Source organism: Polistes canadensis, unplaced genomic scaffold (assembly GCF_001313835.1).
Source record: "Polistes canadensis isolate GaletaPanama2010 unplaced genomic scaffold, ASM131383v1 scaffold_284, whole genome shotgun sequence".
In the NCBI taxonomy this organism is placed as follows: Eukaryota; Metazoa; Arthropoda; class Insecta; order Hymenoptera; family Vespidae; genus Polistes; species Polistes canadensis.
The window spans coordinates 44,668-65,302 of record NW_014569831.1 but is presented as its reverse complement, the minus strand read 5'-3'; the positions used below and the strand labels follow the sequence as shown (position 1 = coordinate 65,302).

General features: G+C 29.1%; 1 protein-coding gene across 9 annotated transcripts in view; it reads right to left on the bottom strand.

The window, feature by feature from the left end:
- Window positions 1-20,635, bottom strand: part of LOC106791073 (serine/threonine-protein phosphatase 2B catalytic subunit 2-like) — a 141,345-nt gene that overhangs the window by 87,866 nt on the left and 32,844 nt on the right. For all 9 annotated transcript variants that reach the window (XM_014756436.1, XM_014756438.1, XM_014756441.1 and 6 more), the window contains exon 2: window positions 5,587-5,790. In XM_014756436.1, the coding sequence (XP_014611922.1) occupies window positions 5,587-5,790 (204 nt within the window). The remainder of the gene's footprint in view (window positions 1-5,586; window positions 5,791-20,635) is intronic.

The following is a 20,635-nucleotide window of genomic DNA, read 5'->3' as shown; positions in this document are numbered from 1 at the left end:
CCATTCGATTCAGCGACGTCGAATTACCTTTGTATCAAACTGTCGAGAACTTATACCTGAAAGTTTTTCCTTCACCTCTTATTGACTGGGCTAAACGTTGAAAATATTTAACTTTATTTTACGTTGAAATTTTAAATATTCCGTTTTTTTTTTTTTTTTTTTCAATAGGAACAAAAATCGAAAGATTTTTTAAAATTTGCTCGTGCAACGTATAGAAACGCAATGTGTTCGATTGAATTCGATTTGCAACTCGAAAATAAAACATGTAACACACACGCACGCATGCAAGCAGTCACGTGTGTGTGTGTGTGTGTGGATAGGACCAATAGATTTATATATCAAATAGTTTTACAGAAAGGTAACACGTGCAATTTGAATTTTAAAAAGATAAACAATTCATATGGTAAATGATTCGACTATTTGGCAAATTTTACAAGAAAAATTGAATGAAAAAAATATCAACGAGATATGGAAAAAAAAAAAACAAAAAGAAAAAGAAGTCAACAGATAAAAGTTACTATCATCTATGGGGATCTTTACAGTAGTACGATGATATCAAATCTATTTTCTTCCTTAAATATTCTCGAAGGAAAAGGAGGAGGAGGAAGAAGAAGAAGAAGAAGAAGAAGAAGAAGTAGAATAATAAAAAGAGCTCCGATAAAAGCGTATTGTTTCATAAAATGAACAATAAAATTTATATTCGAGCTAAGTTTCATCCTGGGAAATATTCGTAAAACGATTTTTACTTTTACGTGACTTTTCTTACTATTCGTGTATTTCTTTCTTTCTTTCTTTCTCTCCCTTTTCTTTTTTCTCGTCAAACAAAGAGAGAAAGAGAGAGAAATGAGTATTGAAACGTATAATCCAAAAGATATATTCATTCTAACAAAACAAAAGTTAAATTAATGATCACTCAAGGAAATATTTTCTATCTAATTGTAAATGTTCTTTGAAACTTCTACGATACACGTAAATTTATTTAGTATAATACTTTTTCTTTTTTCTCTTATATATTTATATTATAGAATTTCATGTTAAATGGGAGTAAAAAAATTAGTTATTCAAAATAATTAGATAATAAAATTCCATGATACGATATATATATATACGTTAATAATGGAAACAAAAGAGAATAATACATTCTTACTTTGAAATATAAATAATATAAAAAAAAAAAAAAAAAAATGAAACAACCCTCCTAATTATCGATTGAGAAATAAATTAATTATCACGAATATAATTAGATAATCAAATTCTGATTGTCCCTACCAAATATCAATAAAAAAGAATATACTCGATTATATAAAGAGAGACGTAAGAATAAACAAATAAGTTTCATAATAATAAATGTGAACAAATTCATTACACAATTGATCGTAATTAAACCCATATAAATTATACGCGTACAAACTGACACTCAAAAGTTTCTTCTTACCCTCGGGTGATATTAAAAATTGACGAATCTATTATCAAACTTTACGAGATCATTTATTTATACCGCATTGTTTCGGACAAACAAAGATTATACAATAGTACAGTAATTGTTTATTTAATCTGCGTATACGTATACATTATGAGAAGAAGGGGGAGGGGGGGCCTTGCTTTCAAAGATAAATCCATACTGCTGTTGGCTGCATTCGTAATTTTTTTTGTCCACCCCCCGTTCCCTCACCACCCTCAAACTATAGCAACTCTGTTAGGTGAATTTCGGTGAAACTGGCAGCGAGTATTATGCTATCGTCAAATATCCATGCATTTGTATTCTCGTGGGCCTTCAAGGAATATATGTATATCGCATCGCTCAATTAATGTTCGACGAGACTCGCGGCCAAACTTTCAATTTGGTTTGGCAGCACGTTTCTGAATAATTCAATCCACCCTCTAACCATCCCTCCCCATTATAACTATAAGAACCGTACTATTAAACTCGTTTCGCGAGCTTTTCCATCTTTGTATCGATTTCGACTCGTTGCCAGTTAACCTATGTATTTAACTATCTACTTATTTATCATATGTATCTATCTATCTGCATATCTATAACGCGTATCTATCTCTTTAAATAATAAATATGGATATATGTTATATTTATAAGTTGATGTTTTTCATAAATATTCAACCGGTTTACTTTTATTTTACAAATATTTTATTACGTTTGTTTTTTTTTTTTAAATATATATATATATATTTATTTATATTATGATTAATGATTGTGTATGTATATTGATTAATAATATATGTTAAATATGCAATGATTGTTAAATGTGATCTAACTTGGTTTCTTCTTTTTATTTTTTTATATTCTAACACGTTTCATTCTGAATTATATTTTTCAAAATTATTTTCATTTAATAACAAGCACAGACAATTGTGTATTGTAATTATATCAATTATTTATTAATAGAATAATTATTGCATTTGTGTGTATCTCAATTTTATTTCATTTTCTGTATACCTGACGTTGTAATGTATTAATTGTGAATTGGAAGTATATATATAAAACAGTAATATTTATCTCGTTTTATAAATTTTGTAGTATTGTAAAATGGTAAAACAATTATTTGACTAATATTTTATATGTGGTTTATCGCGTTTTCTAGATTAATCAATGATAAATCATTGTGCATTATATTTCATTAATGTTTTATAGAAAATTTCAACGTATTGTGTTGAACGAGTATTTTTTACGATGACTATTATTGCAGTAATATTTATACGAAGGGGAGGGGGGTGGACAATATATTATATAAAATATATATTATTGTCAAAAGAACTAATGCTCATCTCTTCATATTTTTATTTCTTTCACGAATACTTCGAAAGCTTTTATACACGAACCAAATGAAAATACACTTGTATTACGAGAAAACATACTTTCAATGTCCCTTAAGTGCCGTAAGAGAATTCAACCGAACGAACTAGGCCACTATTCTGTTATTATCATTTGAACGATGACCTAGGTTTCTATTATGTTTTATCTCCTATTTTTTTTAAACATTGATTCTGTAAATAATGATACATTTTTTTGTCTTTTCCCTCAATTCTAACATTACAACAAAACAATGAAAAATGACTTTCCGTTCGACTACGTATCTGAAACTATTAATTTTTAGGACTTTTATTGAAGGTTCTTTTCTTTTTTTATAAATTGTTTTTGCGATAAAATAATTATTCAAGTTGCGAATCAATATTTCTAGGTATGACACATTTGTCAATTTTATATTTTAATCAAATTTTTTATAGCTAACATTCGTCATTCGTCATTTTTAATCAATTTTTCCTAACAGAATTTTTTTTGTTATATTTTGATTAAATAGTTTTCTACTTTCTTTTTTTTGTGGAGTATATATGATTTACTAACTATAAATTAAATTTATCGAATATTTTTGTTTTTTCTTTTTTTCTAGGATATTTAATATATTTGAAAATTAAAAATAAATCTTATAAAATTAAATGTATCGACACACACACACACACACACATATATATATATATATATATATAAATACGTAATTAATTTCAATTTATTTCTAAATAAACTTATTAAAAACTATCACGAATAGAATGAATTAAGCAGTGAGATGTTCTATTTAAATAACATTCTCACGTAGACACGTACGAACAAAATTACATAATTAAAGAGATACGATTTTATGATTATCCAACTATAGCAATGCGTTAATAACTACCTACCTAACGTTGCAAAATACTCGTCAAAGAGAAAGAAGAAAATGTAATATTGCAGGAAGCTTAGTCCACGACTCTCTCTCGAAAAAAAAGAAAAAAATTAACGAAAAGAAAAAAGAAAGAAAAAAGATATAATGAAAGGAATAAAAAAGAAAAGAAAAGAAAAAAGTAGAAACAAGTAAAGCAAAAGTTTACGAGATATAAGACTTTTTAAAGAAATTCCAACAATTCAACGAATTTATATTAAACAACGTGACCTCCTATCGAAATAATACTAATCTTCAAAAGAAACATTATTACTATATTTTCAGATTAAACAAAAACGTGTGTAGAATAATTCAATGATAAATTCTTTTTCGAATAATCGAAATTATTAATTAAAAAGATGAGAGAGAAGATGGAGAAGAAATATTCGTTAGAAATGTTTTCTTCGATCTTTCGAAAGATACGAATAAAAAGGTAAGAAAAAAATGATTATGTACTTGTAATATTTCTGCATGAGATGCAATAAGTTAGGCAATCATAAATGACAAAAATTATTATAAATACTTGAAAAAATATTCTATTTCATGTAATACTACTTGGTAAAGGAACGAAAAAGATGTTAAAATCAATACTCCGTTAGAATCTTGAAAATTCGCAGAATCATCGAGTAGGAAATGCGATAGGTTTTCACTGTGTCCCGTTTTTCGAATCTACCTATCGTAAAAGTCGAACACAAAGTGTACACATACACATAAATATATGTAACGATGTCTTTTACATAGACGTGTATACCTGTTTTAAAAAGAATGCTTCTTCGCGTGTGTGTATGTATATGTGTAATTCTTTTTCACTATAACGAGAACGACAAGAAGAAGAAAAATGTATACGTGACAGACAGACAGACACATGGCTGCCTTCTGTCACATGTGTGTTTGTATCCTGACATGACGACGATGACGAAGAATAAAAAAGGGACAAAAGGGATACGAGGGAGAAAGAAAAGAAAAAGGGAAGAATCACGATTCACGAGGAACACAACGTAGTTTGTAAAATGCGAAACTATATATCGAGTTAAAGTTAATGTTTATAAAGAAAGATTATACGTAAATTATAAAAAAGGTAAAATGTGACATTTTGCAACGTTTCTAAATTGGCATAAAAATTTGCTACTCTTGTAATTTTACAATTGATCGGAAAAAAAGAAAAAAAACACATTAAATTAAAATGTCTCGTAAATAAGTAATTAATATTTAAGATCGTCTAACAATTTATAATCCATCTCTGTATCTTATAACCATAAAATATTCTACGCAAAATGTTTATAACAAAATGTATGCAATCTATACAAGTTTTTTAAGCGGATTAAAAATCGCAGAAATTTAACTAAAAAAAAAAATGAAAAAACAGCAACAACAAACTTATCATCAGTCAAACGATGTCGTTGTTAACATCTGCGAATAAATTCATTCATATATATGGATCATCACGAACGTGACTAAAATGAGGCTGGAAATTTGGACTAGATCCCGAATATGCTTGTTATTATTATATTAACCTAACTTATATATATGTATAACATATTCTTGAAAATCTCTCCCACACGTACACACACACATATTATTAACAACATTTAATATATATGCCAAAGTAAATGGGTTTAATAACCGGTTGTATTAATATTTATATTAAAATATTCCAAATGTAGACAAAAAAATATGATTAAATAACGAACATTAATATGCTCGTCAAATTGGTCAATATGAATGCGCGTTTAAAAGAAAAGAAAATAATTAAAATATATAATTAAAATAAACATGAAATGTTTTGAAATGAAACTTATTGATGGATAGATAAATTGATTCACGTTTGAATTTCGTATTAATGAAATATTGAAATGATTTGTAAATGAACACTTACCGGTTACCGGTGCTTCGATATCGATCATGGTCTTTTCTGAGCGTAAAATGGCTGCGCCATCATTGACTATACGAAGTGCGGCAGCTTCGTCGATTCTACCTTCGAGAGTAAAATGTTGTTTTAGGATTTCGGGTCTTGGCCGATCCGTTGTCGAATCAAAGACCTCTGCCACTGTCAGCTTCTGCGACGGTGGAAAGAGTACATCTGTCAAGATAAACAAATTAAATTATCGATTAGTATAATATTATATACATATATATATATATATATGTATATATTTTTTTTCTTTTATTTATTTATTTATTTATTCATACGATCGAACAAAGATGTATATCTGTGTGGCAAAAGTTAAAACCACGACAATAATATTCAAATAATTGTTTTAACAAATTATTCACACGATCGATTTTCTTCGCAATCTTCGAAACTATTATATTTTTTTGTTTTGTAGGAATAAGTTTAATTTTTTTGAAAAAAAAGATAAGAATAATTCATTTATAAAATCATTTGTGAGAAACTTTTGATTACCAACTTGTATTATTGAAATATGGTTTAGTTATAATGTTCATTGGTATTGTTAATAATTGTCGAGTATAATTAATATTTTCATATGTAGAAAGTACCTGGCAACTCTCTCTCTCTCTCTCTCTTTCTCTCTCTCTATATATATATATATTTATGATATTTAAATTACAAATAGATGGTTAATTAAAGTTTGTACGCTATATAAATTACTCCAAACACGTATGAATACTTTGTTAATGCAATTAATTAATTATTTAACAATTGGGCAATATGCACACTTTCTATTTACAATAGAAACAATTTATAATTGAAATTGACCAAGTGTTTTATCCATACATTTTACACTTATATTATATATATAGATCTACATATCTGCAAAATATTGAACCACAGATACAGTTAATGCGTACGTTTAAACGTGAAATTATATGAATAATTTTGCGAATCATTGAATATATATGTACGAATGTATTCATTATCGATCGAGTAATAACAATATATACTTTTTACTTGATACTAATACTTTTTCTACCCGTTCATGTGATATATGTAATTCATCATTTTATTTATGTTAATTCACTGTCATAATAATACTACCACATAGATATATTAAATAATACGTAATTTTTACAACACGTGTATATAAACAGTATGAATAATATTTAAGTAAATATTAGTTACAAGTGCTTAAGTAAAAAGAACACGTTTTGATAATCTAACATAAAAATTCACCTACAAGCTCGTAAATGTGTAAAATGTGTATATATATATGTACATATATATAATCTTTAAATAAATATTTGTTATGTGAGTACGTAAGAAAGAACACGAGTGGATTGTTTTACATGAAATTTACCTACTTGAACTTGTGTCAACTACACCCACACACGTACTCGCATAGTTAAACGTATGCCCATAAAAATTCACGCGTATACACGAAGAAACTACATAAACGTATAAATATGTCCTAAGAAAAATACTACACGGTAAGAACATAGAGTATTTCCTATAACAATTTTCAAAATCAATAATTATTTTTGATCTAACATAAAACATCACACTTCTCCTAAACGTAATATTCGAATTAACATAAATGTTAGTTAATGAGATTAGATTGAACGTAAACGATGTTATATAGTATGTATATATCGATAGACTGCTTATGAAAAATATATATACGAAGTTAAACATACATATGGTACATGCATACAAACATACGCACACATAGAGAGCGAGAGAGAGAGAGAGAGAGTTTTTAATCTGAAGTTTTTAATCTTCAATGGAGCCGCTTTTTAAACGTGTTTGGTTTAGCGTGCTTGCATTTTCTGAGAAGATATCTATTGTGCACAACCTATATAGCACATTGTAAGAGCGTAAACGTTGTTTACTCGCTACTGAAATTAACCGAGAAATGCAAACGTTGGTTAATACGAACATTATTTCAGTACATTGTACTCTTTCTAGGACAACAAAAATATGCTACCGAATTAGTATATCTTTTTTTCTTCTACTCTCTCTCCCTTACTCTATGTTTCTATTAAACACAATTACTCGTTATAAAGCATCGAAAGGGAATTTTGTAAAATAAAAAAAAATATATGTATATATATATATATATATATTAATAAAAACGTCGATGTTCTTTGTAAATAAGTAAAAACATGTTAATCGCGTATCGGAAAGGGATTAAAAAAAAGAAAAAAAAGAAAGAAAGAAAGATATAGTAGGAAAATAAATAAAAAGAAGAAATAATGTTTAGAAAGACCTGGCCTAGCTCTATCATAAATGACAGGTACACGTTTCTTCCATCGTTTTTGAAAAGCTTTACTAATCCGCATGAACTCGTTCTTATTGGATAACAAAGAAGAAGAAGAAGGGGAAGAATACACCGCAGACTGTTTATTCCTTTTCGGCGTGGACAGTTTTTTCTTCGGCCATCTGATATTTTCTTTCGAATTCGGTCGCCACTTTTTTTCGGCGACAGGAGACTTCAATGCGTGGGACGATATCGAACGTTTACGATTATTCGGTAATATCCTTTTTGATTGACGACGTATCACGGAATGATCCTTGGCAATAACATCGACACAATTATTCACTCTTTCAATTCCATTTTCTGCCTCATTTTTGTTTACATTATTTTCTTTATCATCCATACGTCTTTTCAACGTAACCCTTTTTTTCTCTCTTTTCGAATAACCTTCAATATTTTCTTTATTTTCTTTATCCTCGTCTAAGATATCATCATCGTCATCATCATTATCCTCCTCCTCCTCATCATCATCCGTTTTTTTCTCATTTTTTATACGATCGTAAAAGTTCCCGTTATTATTTGTAAGATATTTAATAACGTTCGATTTGTTATCGATTATATTTGACAGAATTTGATTACCATTGATTTGTCGTTTATTAACGCACGGCGATTTTGGAATTCCACCAATTATTTGAAAACGACAACGATAATCTTCCTCTTTTTTGTTCGTACGTCTGTTTGCCAATGATTTCATCAACAGAACAGACAGCTCCGATGTTTCGTAACGTTCGACCGGCGTTGATTTTTCTTTAATCTCCTTCACCTAACCAATCAAATTATAATCTTGTATATTTACGTATACACGTTTTAAAAATATATTTTGCTCTTCTTGACCCCCTTCGTCATAACAAAATTGATTCAGACAAATGTTACATTGTTTATTTTATTTATTAACATAAATTATATCGCGCTATTTGAAACCAAATAAGTTTCTGTTTAAAATGAAAATAGAAAAAAATTCAATTAATTTATTCTGGACATTTGTATGAAACCGATTAAATAAAAAAAAAAAAACAACACCCCCCCCCGCTCGTGATTGAAATTTAGATAAATTTTGTCTGTGAACAATTTTTTCCTTTAAAATTTATTTCTAGTATTTATAAATTTGTGAATCTTGCTCTGTATAATTTAATCATATAAATAAATAAGAAAAAAAAAAAGAAAGAAAGAAAGAGAACAAACGTGCGCGCGTTAAAAGGTATAGTCGTTAAAAAAAGAAAAATTGTTATCAATTGAAAAACAAAATTTCAGAATTTATTCTCACCGTTTTCCCGATGTTCAATGGATGTGAATCTCTCACGGTGATCCATTGATTATGATCATTTATAGACATGTTTGACAAATTATCGAACTTCCTCGTTTCTCGATTCTTCTCACCGATAAATTTATCTATTCTTATTCTTTTTCCCCACTTTACTTTAATGATTTAATTTAACTGCTGATATAAATATCAAAACAAAAAATTAAATAAAAAAAAAGAAATAATTAAAAAATGATAATACGATTAAGAGATTTGATTTGAGTAATAATAAAATCATTTACAGGCTTATATTACGTTTGTAATAATTATATAATAATTTATACAGGTGAGACGTCGTTGAAATACGAAATAGAACTGTAGATAATAATCTTGTGTTATTTATATTTATATATTAATTTGAAATGACAACGTTTGTTCGTAAATTCAAATACAATATTTTATACACATTATTATATTATCATGGTTCACCTTTGTGTGTTAATGATCCTTTCAAAAATATCCGTTAAAGAAATATATTTATTCATTTAACATTATATATATATATATATATATGAACTTTAGATATTAAAATTTAATCTAAAAATCACATATAACGTTATTTAAATTAATAATGAATTGTTTCAAATACGATTATGATGAAAAATTGTTTTTTAACGGTATAATTAAATTAACCAAATTTTATTTATCGTTAATAAAAATCGAATAATCATAATGCCTTATCGATTATTTAGTTTCATTTAAAAATATTGTGCGAATCCTTTTGTCGAAACGAGAAAAAAAAAAAGTCAAAAACAGTTAACATTTTTGTCACACCTCTTCTTTTTTTTCTCTCTTTCATACACATACACATACACGCAAACGCATACGCAGATTCACGTGTACTACATACGCATAAACAGAGTGGAGACGAACGAATATCTCGTGTCGTTGCCAAAAACGTGAATATAAATAGGTTTTGTGACAAAAACAAGTGGACGTGTCGGGTTCTATCGAGTAGGCGTAAAAATCTTTTTTTTTTAATCGGCTCGACGGTCGAATTTCTAGTATTATATATATATATATGTATATATACATAGTACATAGCATATGAACATCAAATACTATACGTATATACCCAGTGGTTCACAAAGTGTACGTCTCAATGCTTTTGTACGAAAAATATCGTAGAAAAATCAATGTGAGGTAAGAAACGAAGGGTGGGGGATGAGAATGATTAGGTCTAGTTGAATTCTACGATTTGAAAAAATGTAATACAATTAACATTCGCTAATCCATTCGATTAATTACTATAATTCGTTAAATTTCTTCAATTACATTTGTTTTTCTTGGGTGATCTAAAACGTGTTGTATTTTATTAAGTAAAGTGTACTTTTTAAAAAATTTAACATTAAGAGAATGCACTTTGGGAAAATTTCTATTCGGAAGGGACGTAGAAAATCAAAAAAAGGTTTGGGAACCACTGGTATGGACCAATATAACCGCATGAACCCTGGCTTATGTGAAAAATCTGACAAAAATGCAATTTATCACATTTTTTGTGTTATATATTTTCTCCTATCTCTCTCTGTATGTTATAAAAAATAATATATATATATGTAATATTTCCAAAAGACAAATACGTGACTGAATATTTGTACAATAATAGATTCGCATATCACGTTGAAAATCTGATTACGTACAATACTTTTCTAACAACAAAATAATGATACGATTATTTATTTTTTCTCTTATACAATAAATAAATCCTCCTCCCTCTCCTCTTATTTTTTTTTTCTTTTTTTTTTTTAAATAAAATTTCGATATATCATAAAAAAAAAAAAAAAAAAAAAAAAAAAAAAAAAAACAGAAAAAGAATTATCCGTTTACCACCTAAAACGCAAAATAAATCCAATAATCTATACGATATATAATTGTAAATTCGTTCGTTATTACTCGCTGAGCAAGAATATTTTCTAGTATAAAAAGTAGAAAAAAATAAAAGAGAAAAAAAAAGAAAAAAAATAAATTGTCTTACTCAATCTCGACATCGTTCTCACAGCTTCGTTCCAACGCGAATGAAACATGATTCAATAACAAAAAACAGAAAGAGAGAGAGAGAGAGAGAGAGAGAGAGAAAGAGAGAGAGAGAGAGAGTGAGAGAGAGAGAGAGAAAGAGAAAGATTGATAGAGTAAGTCAATTGAACGAATGCAATTGAAAAAATGTCATCGTTCGAAATGAAAATTACATTTATTCCTATGGGGATGCATGAATAAAAGAACAAAAAGAAATTGGTGATAGGGGGGAAGAAATATCGACCAATCGTAAATATACCTATTGTGTAACGATGAATCTCGATATATGCACATCGAGATTTCGATCAGATATCGACTTTGACTAAAAGTAAGAGAGAGAATGAGTAGCTTTATTAAACGATACCCATCGAACATAATTTATTATCACATTTATCATGCATGTTTTCGGATAATAATCGGTTCAATAGGTAGACAACACACGTATACGCAAAATGCAACTAAATACAAAACGGAAAATCAAATTATCCATAAGATTTATTAGAATACAATTGTAAATTTGATTAATAAAATGTATTATTATGTGTATAAAGATATTTTCTTGAAAAATCTTTGAAAATTTTTTATCCAATTTTCTATAACGTTTATTATGATATATTATATAAGTTTAAACGATAGACAATTAAAGAAAAAAAAAAAAAATATGATAAGGGTGTTTTTGTAAGGTAAAAAACTTTCGTAGAATTCGGTCGATTGTCATTTTTTAACATTTTATTCGTTAATTTCGTGATGAAAACAAAAAAATGAAGGAGATATTGAAAGTCAGATGATTTTCTTTTTTCGCGAGATGGTTTTGTTGGTTTAAGAGGAGGGGAGTGAAAATTGACGGATTAGGTGTGATCAAAGGTAAAATCTATTTTCTAACACGTAAATCCATGTTAATTGAATGTTACAAATAGTAGGACGATTTATACGTGTAAATGTAAATCCAAAACTGTCGTTGACGGGAAACGCAATCGTGTATAATCCTTTTAAAGCTTCATTAGAACTCGGTCGAATGGTCGAACGTGCAATTAGCTTTAGCATTGTCAATGCGTCGGATTAAAGGGCCCACCACCACACCTACAGGATAGAACTTCGAGTACCTAATTTATTCGATATTCAAAGTGCCAGTCTGCTGTTATCTCTCGCGACCACTTTCATCTTCCTTCCTCTATTATTTCGATATGAGCAAAAGAAAAAAAAGAAAAGAAAAAAAAAAAAAAAAAGAAAAAAAAACAAGAAAAAGAGAAAAAAAAAACGAGAAAGAAATTAATACACAACGAAAAAAAAATAATTCGTATAATAAAAAGTTTTACGAGAAATTGAAACGGATGTGCTTCGAGAATAAACGAATGATAAAAGTTAAAAAAATACGCAGAATTTTGAAAAATTTCAAAGAAGATAAATAATTAATAAATCATTCGTTTTCTATTTAAAGATATTGATAAGTAAACAAAATTTCAAATTGAATAAATTCATACGCATATTACATATTACATAATACATATTACATTTGTTAATATATACTACGAATATTAAACAATTTCTATATCTGATATTTTATTAGATACAAATATTCAACTCAAAGTTATCACTAGTCAGGAACGTTAACAAAAAATATATTATTAGTTAAAAAAACAATCTAAAATATTAATAAAATATATTAGAGTGTTCAATATACCTTAACAAATCGTTAATTAATCGAAAAAAAAAATGTATATCGTAGTCTAAAAGCACGGAGTACAAATTCGAGGCACCGTTCTCTTCGAAATCAAACACTACACTGAGTCATTGTCCTCTATGAAAATTATTTGAAATTTCTTCTATTGGATTGTTGTTTCGTTATGACTTTTCAAAAGATACATGCCGCATAACGAGAATAATATTCGTAATAGTTACAATTTAAGATAATAATTTTTATAATTCTCACGTTCTATTTAACGTTTATGTAATTTTTTCTTTATAACTAAACTCATATTTATTTTAAATGATTCATTTAAATAGAAATAAAATAATAATGTTAAGAAATTTTTCGTTGATAACTAATGTCTCCTATATTAATACCCCATTAACTATGAAAATTCAAATCAATTTCTATACATTTTTTCTATTATTGAAAAACAAAAAAAATTAATATAATAAGAAAAATATAATCAGAACAAAAAGAGAGAGAGATATGCGACGAGAAATATTGAACAAAAGTTGAAGAAATATCTGTAGAAAAAAGGTACGAGTAATCGCGAGAAGGTGTCCTTTGTGTAAGAAGAGAAAAGAATGATCGGATTGGCGAGGTTATATAACAAGTTCAAGAGTGGAGAAGAGGCACGCACACCATAAATGCCAGGGCTTTTCAGAAATGTTTCTGCAAAGTTCCGGTTCGAAAGAAAAATAGATAAGGAAAGACGGATGAAAGATGGAAAGGAAGATGAGGATGAGAAGGAAAAAAAAGAAGGAGGAGGAGGAAAAGGAGAAGAAGAAAAAGAAGGGGATGGAAAATATGGGGGAGAAGAGAAACTGGCAGGAGGCCAGTCAGAAATGCTTTGTCACTTTACTATTCTGTACATAACAGAATGCGGCAAGCATGGGGTCGAATGGATTGTGTCGTTTGGATTGACAGACGGGCTCGACAGGTGGTGTATGGTCACCGATAGTGTCAAGGAATTTCGCGTATTAAGGTACAACCCTTCTTCACGCTGACCCCACTTAACCCTCGACCCATCGAGAGAAAATGGCAAGGGGAGAAAAAAAAAAGAAAAAAAAGAAAGAGACCTGGAAGAAATATGAGATAAACTCTTTTTGTTTAATAAAACAATACATCTAAGTATATATTATATGTATTCGGTTACGTGTACTAAGATATTATGAAAAAATGTCTCTCTGAAAAAAAAAAAAAAAAAGAAGCCAATATATACTTGCATTATTTGTCTCTGTATTGAAAATATTAAAAATTATGTTATCTCATATAGTGATTTAGCACAAATACGACGATTCTCAAATTCTTTTTTTCTTTTTTTTTTTCTTCTTTTCTACCACCACAAAAATAAGAATCAAACAACCGCCATCATTTCTCGATTAAAAATCAATACATCCCCAAACGGTGCTGATGCTGGGGGTGTTTTTTTTTTTTCTTTTTATATAATCAAAAAGAATCAAACATTTTATATCTATATTATATACAATTTTGTATTAATAAATGGTAGTCTTTGAGAATGATGAAATAGGACAAGAGTTGGGAGGGGGGAAAGAGGGGTTACGGGTAATTATAAATCGAGGAAGCATGGAAACGATCAAGACGGAATGTACAAGTGTCACGAGGAATGTTTAAAAGAAAAAAAAGAAAAAAGAGAGAGAGAGAGAGAGAGAAGTTGTTGGAGTTGTAAAAAAGAAAGTAGAAAGAAAGTAGAAATAAAGAGAAATAAAGAGAAAGAGAAAAAGATAGATGGATAGATAGAGAGTGAGTAAAGTAAGAGGGAAGAAGTGATATGGGTCAGAGGATGGACCGGACGGAATATTGATCCGGGGTAGCACACGATAGCTGCTGCCTATGCTGCTGCACACTGTGCTGGTGTGCCACAATTCCTCTCTCTCTCTCTCTCTCTCTCTCCCTCTCTCTCTGTGTTTCTTTCTTCCCCTCACGTTCCCTCTCTTACTCACCACCCTTCTACTTTTTCTGACTTTTTCTTTTTATCTCTTACTCTTCCTCGTGTTTCCTTTATCTATCTCTCTCTCTCTCTCTCTCATTATCTCTCTCTCTCTCTCTGTTTCTCTTATTCTCCCTCGTTTATTTTTTATCCCTCTCTTACTATCACTCATCTTTTCTCTATCCACCCTCTTTCTCACACACATACACACACATACATTCTTCCTCGTTCTTTCTTTCTTACACTCTATCCGTTTTTTCTTACTCTCGTTCTATCTTTCTCTCTTACTCTTCCTTGTTTCTTTTATATTCACGCACTTATCTTTCTCTCTCTCTCTTTTACTCTCCCTTGTTCGTTACTCTCACCTCTCTCTCTCTCTCTCTCTCTCTCTCTCTCTCTCTCTCTGTCTTTCTCTCTGTTTTTATTTCTTTCTTTCTTTCTTTCTTTCTTTCTTTCTTTCTTTCTTTATCTCTCTTAGTTGCTCTCGTTTCATATCCACGATAACAGATGCGCCTTGCTAAAAGTTTTACGAGTATGTAAGCTTTACGAGTAAGCATTACCCTAGCTCATGCCGCAAGCCTTTTACGGAAAAGCTACGCTTCCAACAAAACGCCTGTTTTTACCTTTGCCACCCCTTCCCCAATCCACCCCACTCACCCCTACTCTCCCTCTCCTAGCTATCTCTGTCTCTCTCGCTCACCCTTTCAATCTTTTCAAAACGTGAACGAAAAGAGAGCATTTTACAATATTAATGATAACAATATTAATCGATGTAATAAAATATTTTAATTAGTTAACGCATTTTCTAAATAGAATATATCATATTTAATATATAGAAAAAAAAAGATATATATATATATAATATTATTATTATTGTGGTTTGTAAAATATTCAACTTTGCTAGTTTAAACAGAAAGAAAAGTTAACATTGAAAGAAACTTTCTTAATATTCTCCAGACTATTTTGTGGAATAAACTTTGTATATAAAATACACAACATAAGCTACTTTCTTCTCTCTCGTATACATGGTATGTATATACTCGAATGCTGTGAATGAATTTCGTGCGTTATACAAATCATGAATGGGAAATACTCCATTTATTGATTGCAGTGTTTCGTAACTGCATACCGCATAGCATTCATCTCCACGTGACTAGAAACGTTCGCAATGTATCACTCTATCAGTTACATTGTACATGGTCAGTGAAGCATTTATTATGATAAGTTCTCTTTTTCTTTCTTTCTTTCTTTCTTTCTTTCTCCATTTGTTTTTTTCTCAACGCTAAATAACATAAGCTACTGCGTTTCATCCTTTCAATTACACATGGCCTTATATCTTAATAATACAATTTTTTATAAAACTTTTTTTTATACGTGATACACGATAATTCTTGAAAGTAGGATAGATTTGCTAACTGTTTAAGTAAACATTAAAGAAATAAAAATGATAGAAGTAAAAAAATCATATGGTATTAATATACGCGTTCGAACTTTATCGTTATCTTACTTTTTGTGTTTTTATATAAAATTAGATTAATTTGATACAATATATCATATGCATGGATATATTAAAGATTCCTATGAGTATAAACAATTAATAAGAAATTGGTAAAATATAATTAATAATTAGTATAACGATTGAAGAAAATTTGAAATAATTTTTAAGATAAAATCGTATTGTAATCTCATTTATTTAGAAAATATTATGTTTCTTAAGAATAAACGCGTAGAATATATAAACAAAAAATGTATAATCTATGTAAATAGTGGCCATCAAGGAAACGTTTGTAAAAAAAAATAACAAGGTTTGTAACGGTCAGCGAACGTTAAAGGTAAGTATTTGCAAATTGAATCTCGTTTGAGAAAAAAATTTAAAGTAGGGCGTAAATAATATGCACACGTATTATTCACACACGTGGTACAACCCTTGACATATTATATATATATATATGTAATATGCATGTATTTACCAGAAGGTGAACGCAATTATTCCAGTCGAGGTTTCCTCATGAAGCTCGTTTTGTTTTTTACTCTGAAACACACGTTTCTGTTTCTGAGGACGTGTGTGCTCGTAATGAAACGCGCATTTGCATAAATTGCACCTTCGTTTTCTCTTTCTTTCTTTCTTTCTTTGTTTCTTTATTTTTTTTCTTTCTTTTCTTTTCTTTTCTTTCTTTCATTCATTTTCTATCGCCACCCATATTATAAGATGAGTCAAAAGAGATTTATTAAATAAAAAATAATTATTACTCTTCCTCCCCACAACTTTTTTTTTGTCCCAAAACATTTTTACAAGTCCGAAAATGAAAACAACAAAATTGTCAAAAATTCACTGGTAGATTTTTTGTTTTGTTTCGTAAATATATCTCGAGTTTACAGGAGTATTACATTTGTATGAATTAATTAAAACCTGCACATAAACATCGCGTTTATGCAATTAATGCGAATTTGAAAATTTATTTTGATAGGTACTGCGTACACATTTGTATACACGTTTATGTATGCATGCATGCATGTATGTATCTATGTATGTATGTACGTACATTTTGATGGTTTTTTTGTATCCATGTATGTGTGTCGCTCACTCGACAAGAATGAATTAATACTTGAAAATAAAGTGGATATATTTGTGAAACATGATCTCGTAATATTTTATATGCTGTATCATATCTAGTAAAAAAGCATATACCATCATCCCCAGGATATCATTCAAGATATTATGAAAAAAACAAAACAAAAAACGTAAAAGGATATGTCTCTATTGTAATTTAAAATGTTTTTTTTTTTTTTTCAAAGAGAGAAAGAGTCAGATAAGTTATTAATTGACCCATTACTTTTTGATTTTAATTTTCATTGATGATACAGAAATGAAATGACAACTAATTTTAATTTTATCAATTGAGTTATATATTTGAAATACGTTGTCATATTATTAGCGGCATAATAATATATTTTATTAACTAAAGAGAAAATCGACGTTATCGTTGGACCACCATTGAAGCATAGAATAATACATACTACGCATCAAAGACAATTGCACAATCGCGAGAACTCGTCCAACACTTTAATCGCATCTGGCAACGTTCAGGGTCTCAGTCAGTTAGGTAAGGTTACATTGAAATGGATCGATCATGCAGATTTGACTCGGCGACAGAACGATCATCGTTTCGTGTCAACTAGAAACACTCGTCTATTCTCTCTATTATCTATCACTATTTCTCACACGTATGACGAAGCGTGTGCACGTATCTTAATTATTTCATACTTTTCGAGTATCTACGATAGAAATTCTTTTTTTACAGAAAAAAATTATACAATAAATATATTATAAAAATGTATCTAGCATAATTTTTATTATTATCGAGAATATGATAAATAAATTAATTCATTATATCCCACAAATAACGTGTCAAAGAATTCGTTTGTATATGTTATGTAATTTTGTAAGTAAACGTTTGTCCTTTTTCTTTTTTCTATTTTTAATATTTTTATACCACTTACATATTCTAGTATAATAAACTTTATTTTTCCTCCCTTTTATTCACCTTTCTTCTATTTCATTTTATTCTCCCTTTGTGCTTTCTCTTTTACATTTTATGAAATTATGGCTAGTGTCAAATATAATTGCGGTTTATTATTGACTTTATTATAGAGAATTCGATCGACTATTTTATTTTCCGAGTAAACTCATCGATGGTCAAATAATAAAATTTGTGTTCAACAAACGATCGAGATTGTTCGAATCACAAGCGTAAAAAACGTTTTGTTTAACCGTTTCTCGCGAATACATTTTACTACCAAATACACATACAAAAGCATACACATATACGTCTGTATATAAACCTCCTATGTATATCCTATGAAAATACGAGGAGATCGATGCAAATCGAAATTGCATCGACGAGTTAATGAACTTTTCTCCTTCCTTCGAAATATTTTGCAATACGAACAAACTAATAAAAGATTCAAATTATTATTTACTCTAATATGAATAACTCGAAGGTTTGAATTCCAGTTGGATATAAAAATTTAAAGATAAATTTGTAATTATATCATAAAATGTAATAATTTAAAAAATCCTTCAATTTGTTAATAATATTTCTTAAACTTTTATGAATAAAACTATAATTATAATTATACTAGAATTACATTATAACAATGGCAAGAAATCCCAAGAAATATATAAATTTTCACATTCAGAGACACACACGTACACATTAAATTTGTACTCGTAAACTACATGCACGGTATCCCCAAAGGTTTGACCTATATTATAGGAGCGTATGCGAAAATATGATGTTCTTTTTTTTCTTTTTAATTTTTATTTATTCTTTTACTTCTTCCGTTCGAGTTCTTACGAGGTACCCTCAAAAGTTTAACCATATAACAATTTATATTTCTAAATACAAAATTAATATTTTGAAAAATACTGATTTAAACAAATCACAGTAGAATATCGATTATACAAATGTCTATTATACATAAAATGAGTTTATCATATGAATAGCAAATATTTGCATTGTAAGGAATACCTAATTTATGTGCATTGTCATAATGAAATTTCAATTATCCGTGCTACGATTATCCGAATATCGGTCTAATCACTGTCCCATCGTTACATAAACAACTTTAATTAATAATACGCATTCGATTTTGTAAATATATTAGTAGAGTAGAAATTATTGAATTAGTTCTATTGACAAACAAGAAATTTGATCAGAAAATAATCTCATGCTATCGCGAAATATTTCTTAAGACGACCAACACGTTCAAACACCGTAAGTAATTTCATTCTTGAAGAGAGAGAGAAGAAGAAGAAGAAAACTGCGTCATCGGCATGACATCGGTCGAGCATAACAAAATATAACATATACGAGAAAACGTTAGTGTCACTCTTGTATCGGTTTATATGTATTAGTTAATATATAATATACATATACATATATATACACACAAATACTAAGAGAACATTTAAAATACAAGAACGCAAGACCGTGAACGTGTTTATCGATTTCCTATACACACAAACATATACTCATACATATACCCATATACTCACGCTCTCTCTCTCTCTCTCTTTCTCTCAGTTTTGCTCGGTCTCTGGTCTATTAGAAAAAAAAGGAGAGAGAAAAGAGGCGTGAAAAATATAGGTAACATCTTTCAGAGAGATGCCGACACACATCATCAACGGGAGAAGGGGTGGGGTTGGCAGGGGGGGTGGGAGCCTGTGAGATCTCTCGCCTATTCGTGCGTGACTCGAAAGAGCACCCAGCCGTATATATCGTCGAGCACTCTAAAAGTACTATACACTCATATCGGCATTCTCTCATTCCGTCCCATCAACAACTCCGCATTCAACATCTTTCTGTCTCTGCTTCTCTCCCACTATTTCTCACCCCTTACTACTAAAACCCACACCCCACCACAGTCAACTCTTTTATATATTTCTTTTTAATATTTCTCTATGTTTTATTCCTTTTGCTTTTTCTATCTCTTTTAAATTCTTCTACTTTTTCTTCTTTTTTGGTTCCTTTTTTCTTCTTATTTTTTCTCTATCTATCATTGTTCCGTCTAATTTTATCTTATATTTTCTACGCGTGCGTAGATAATTACGAGAACGAGTATTAACGTTGTAAATTAGAAAAGTTGAAAAAGTTATTTTAAATAGATATTTTTATCTATTACTGTTCATCCAGTATCATAATTAAATATAAATATTCTTTTATTCTTTCTCTCTCTCTTTTTCCGTCATTTCGA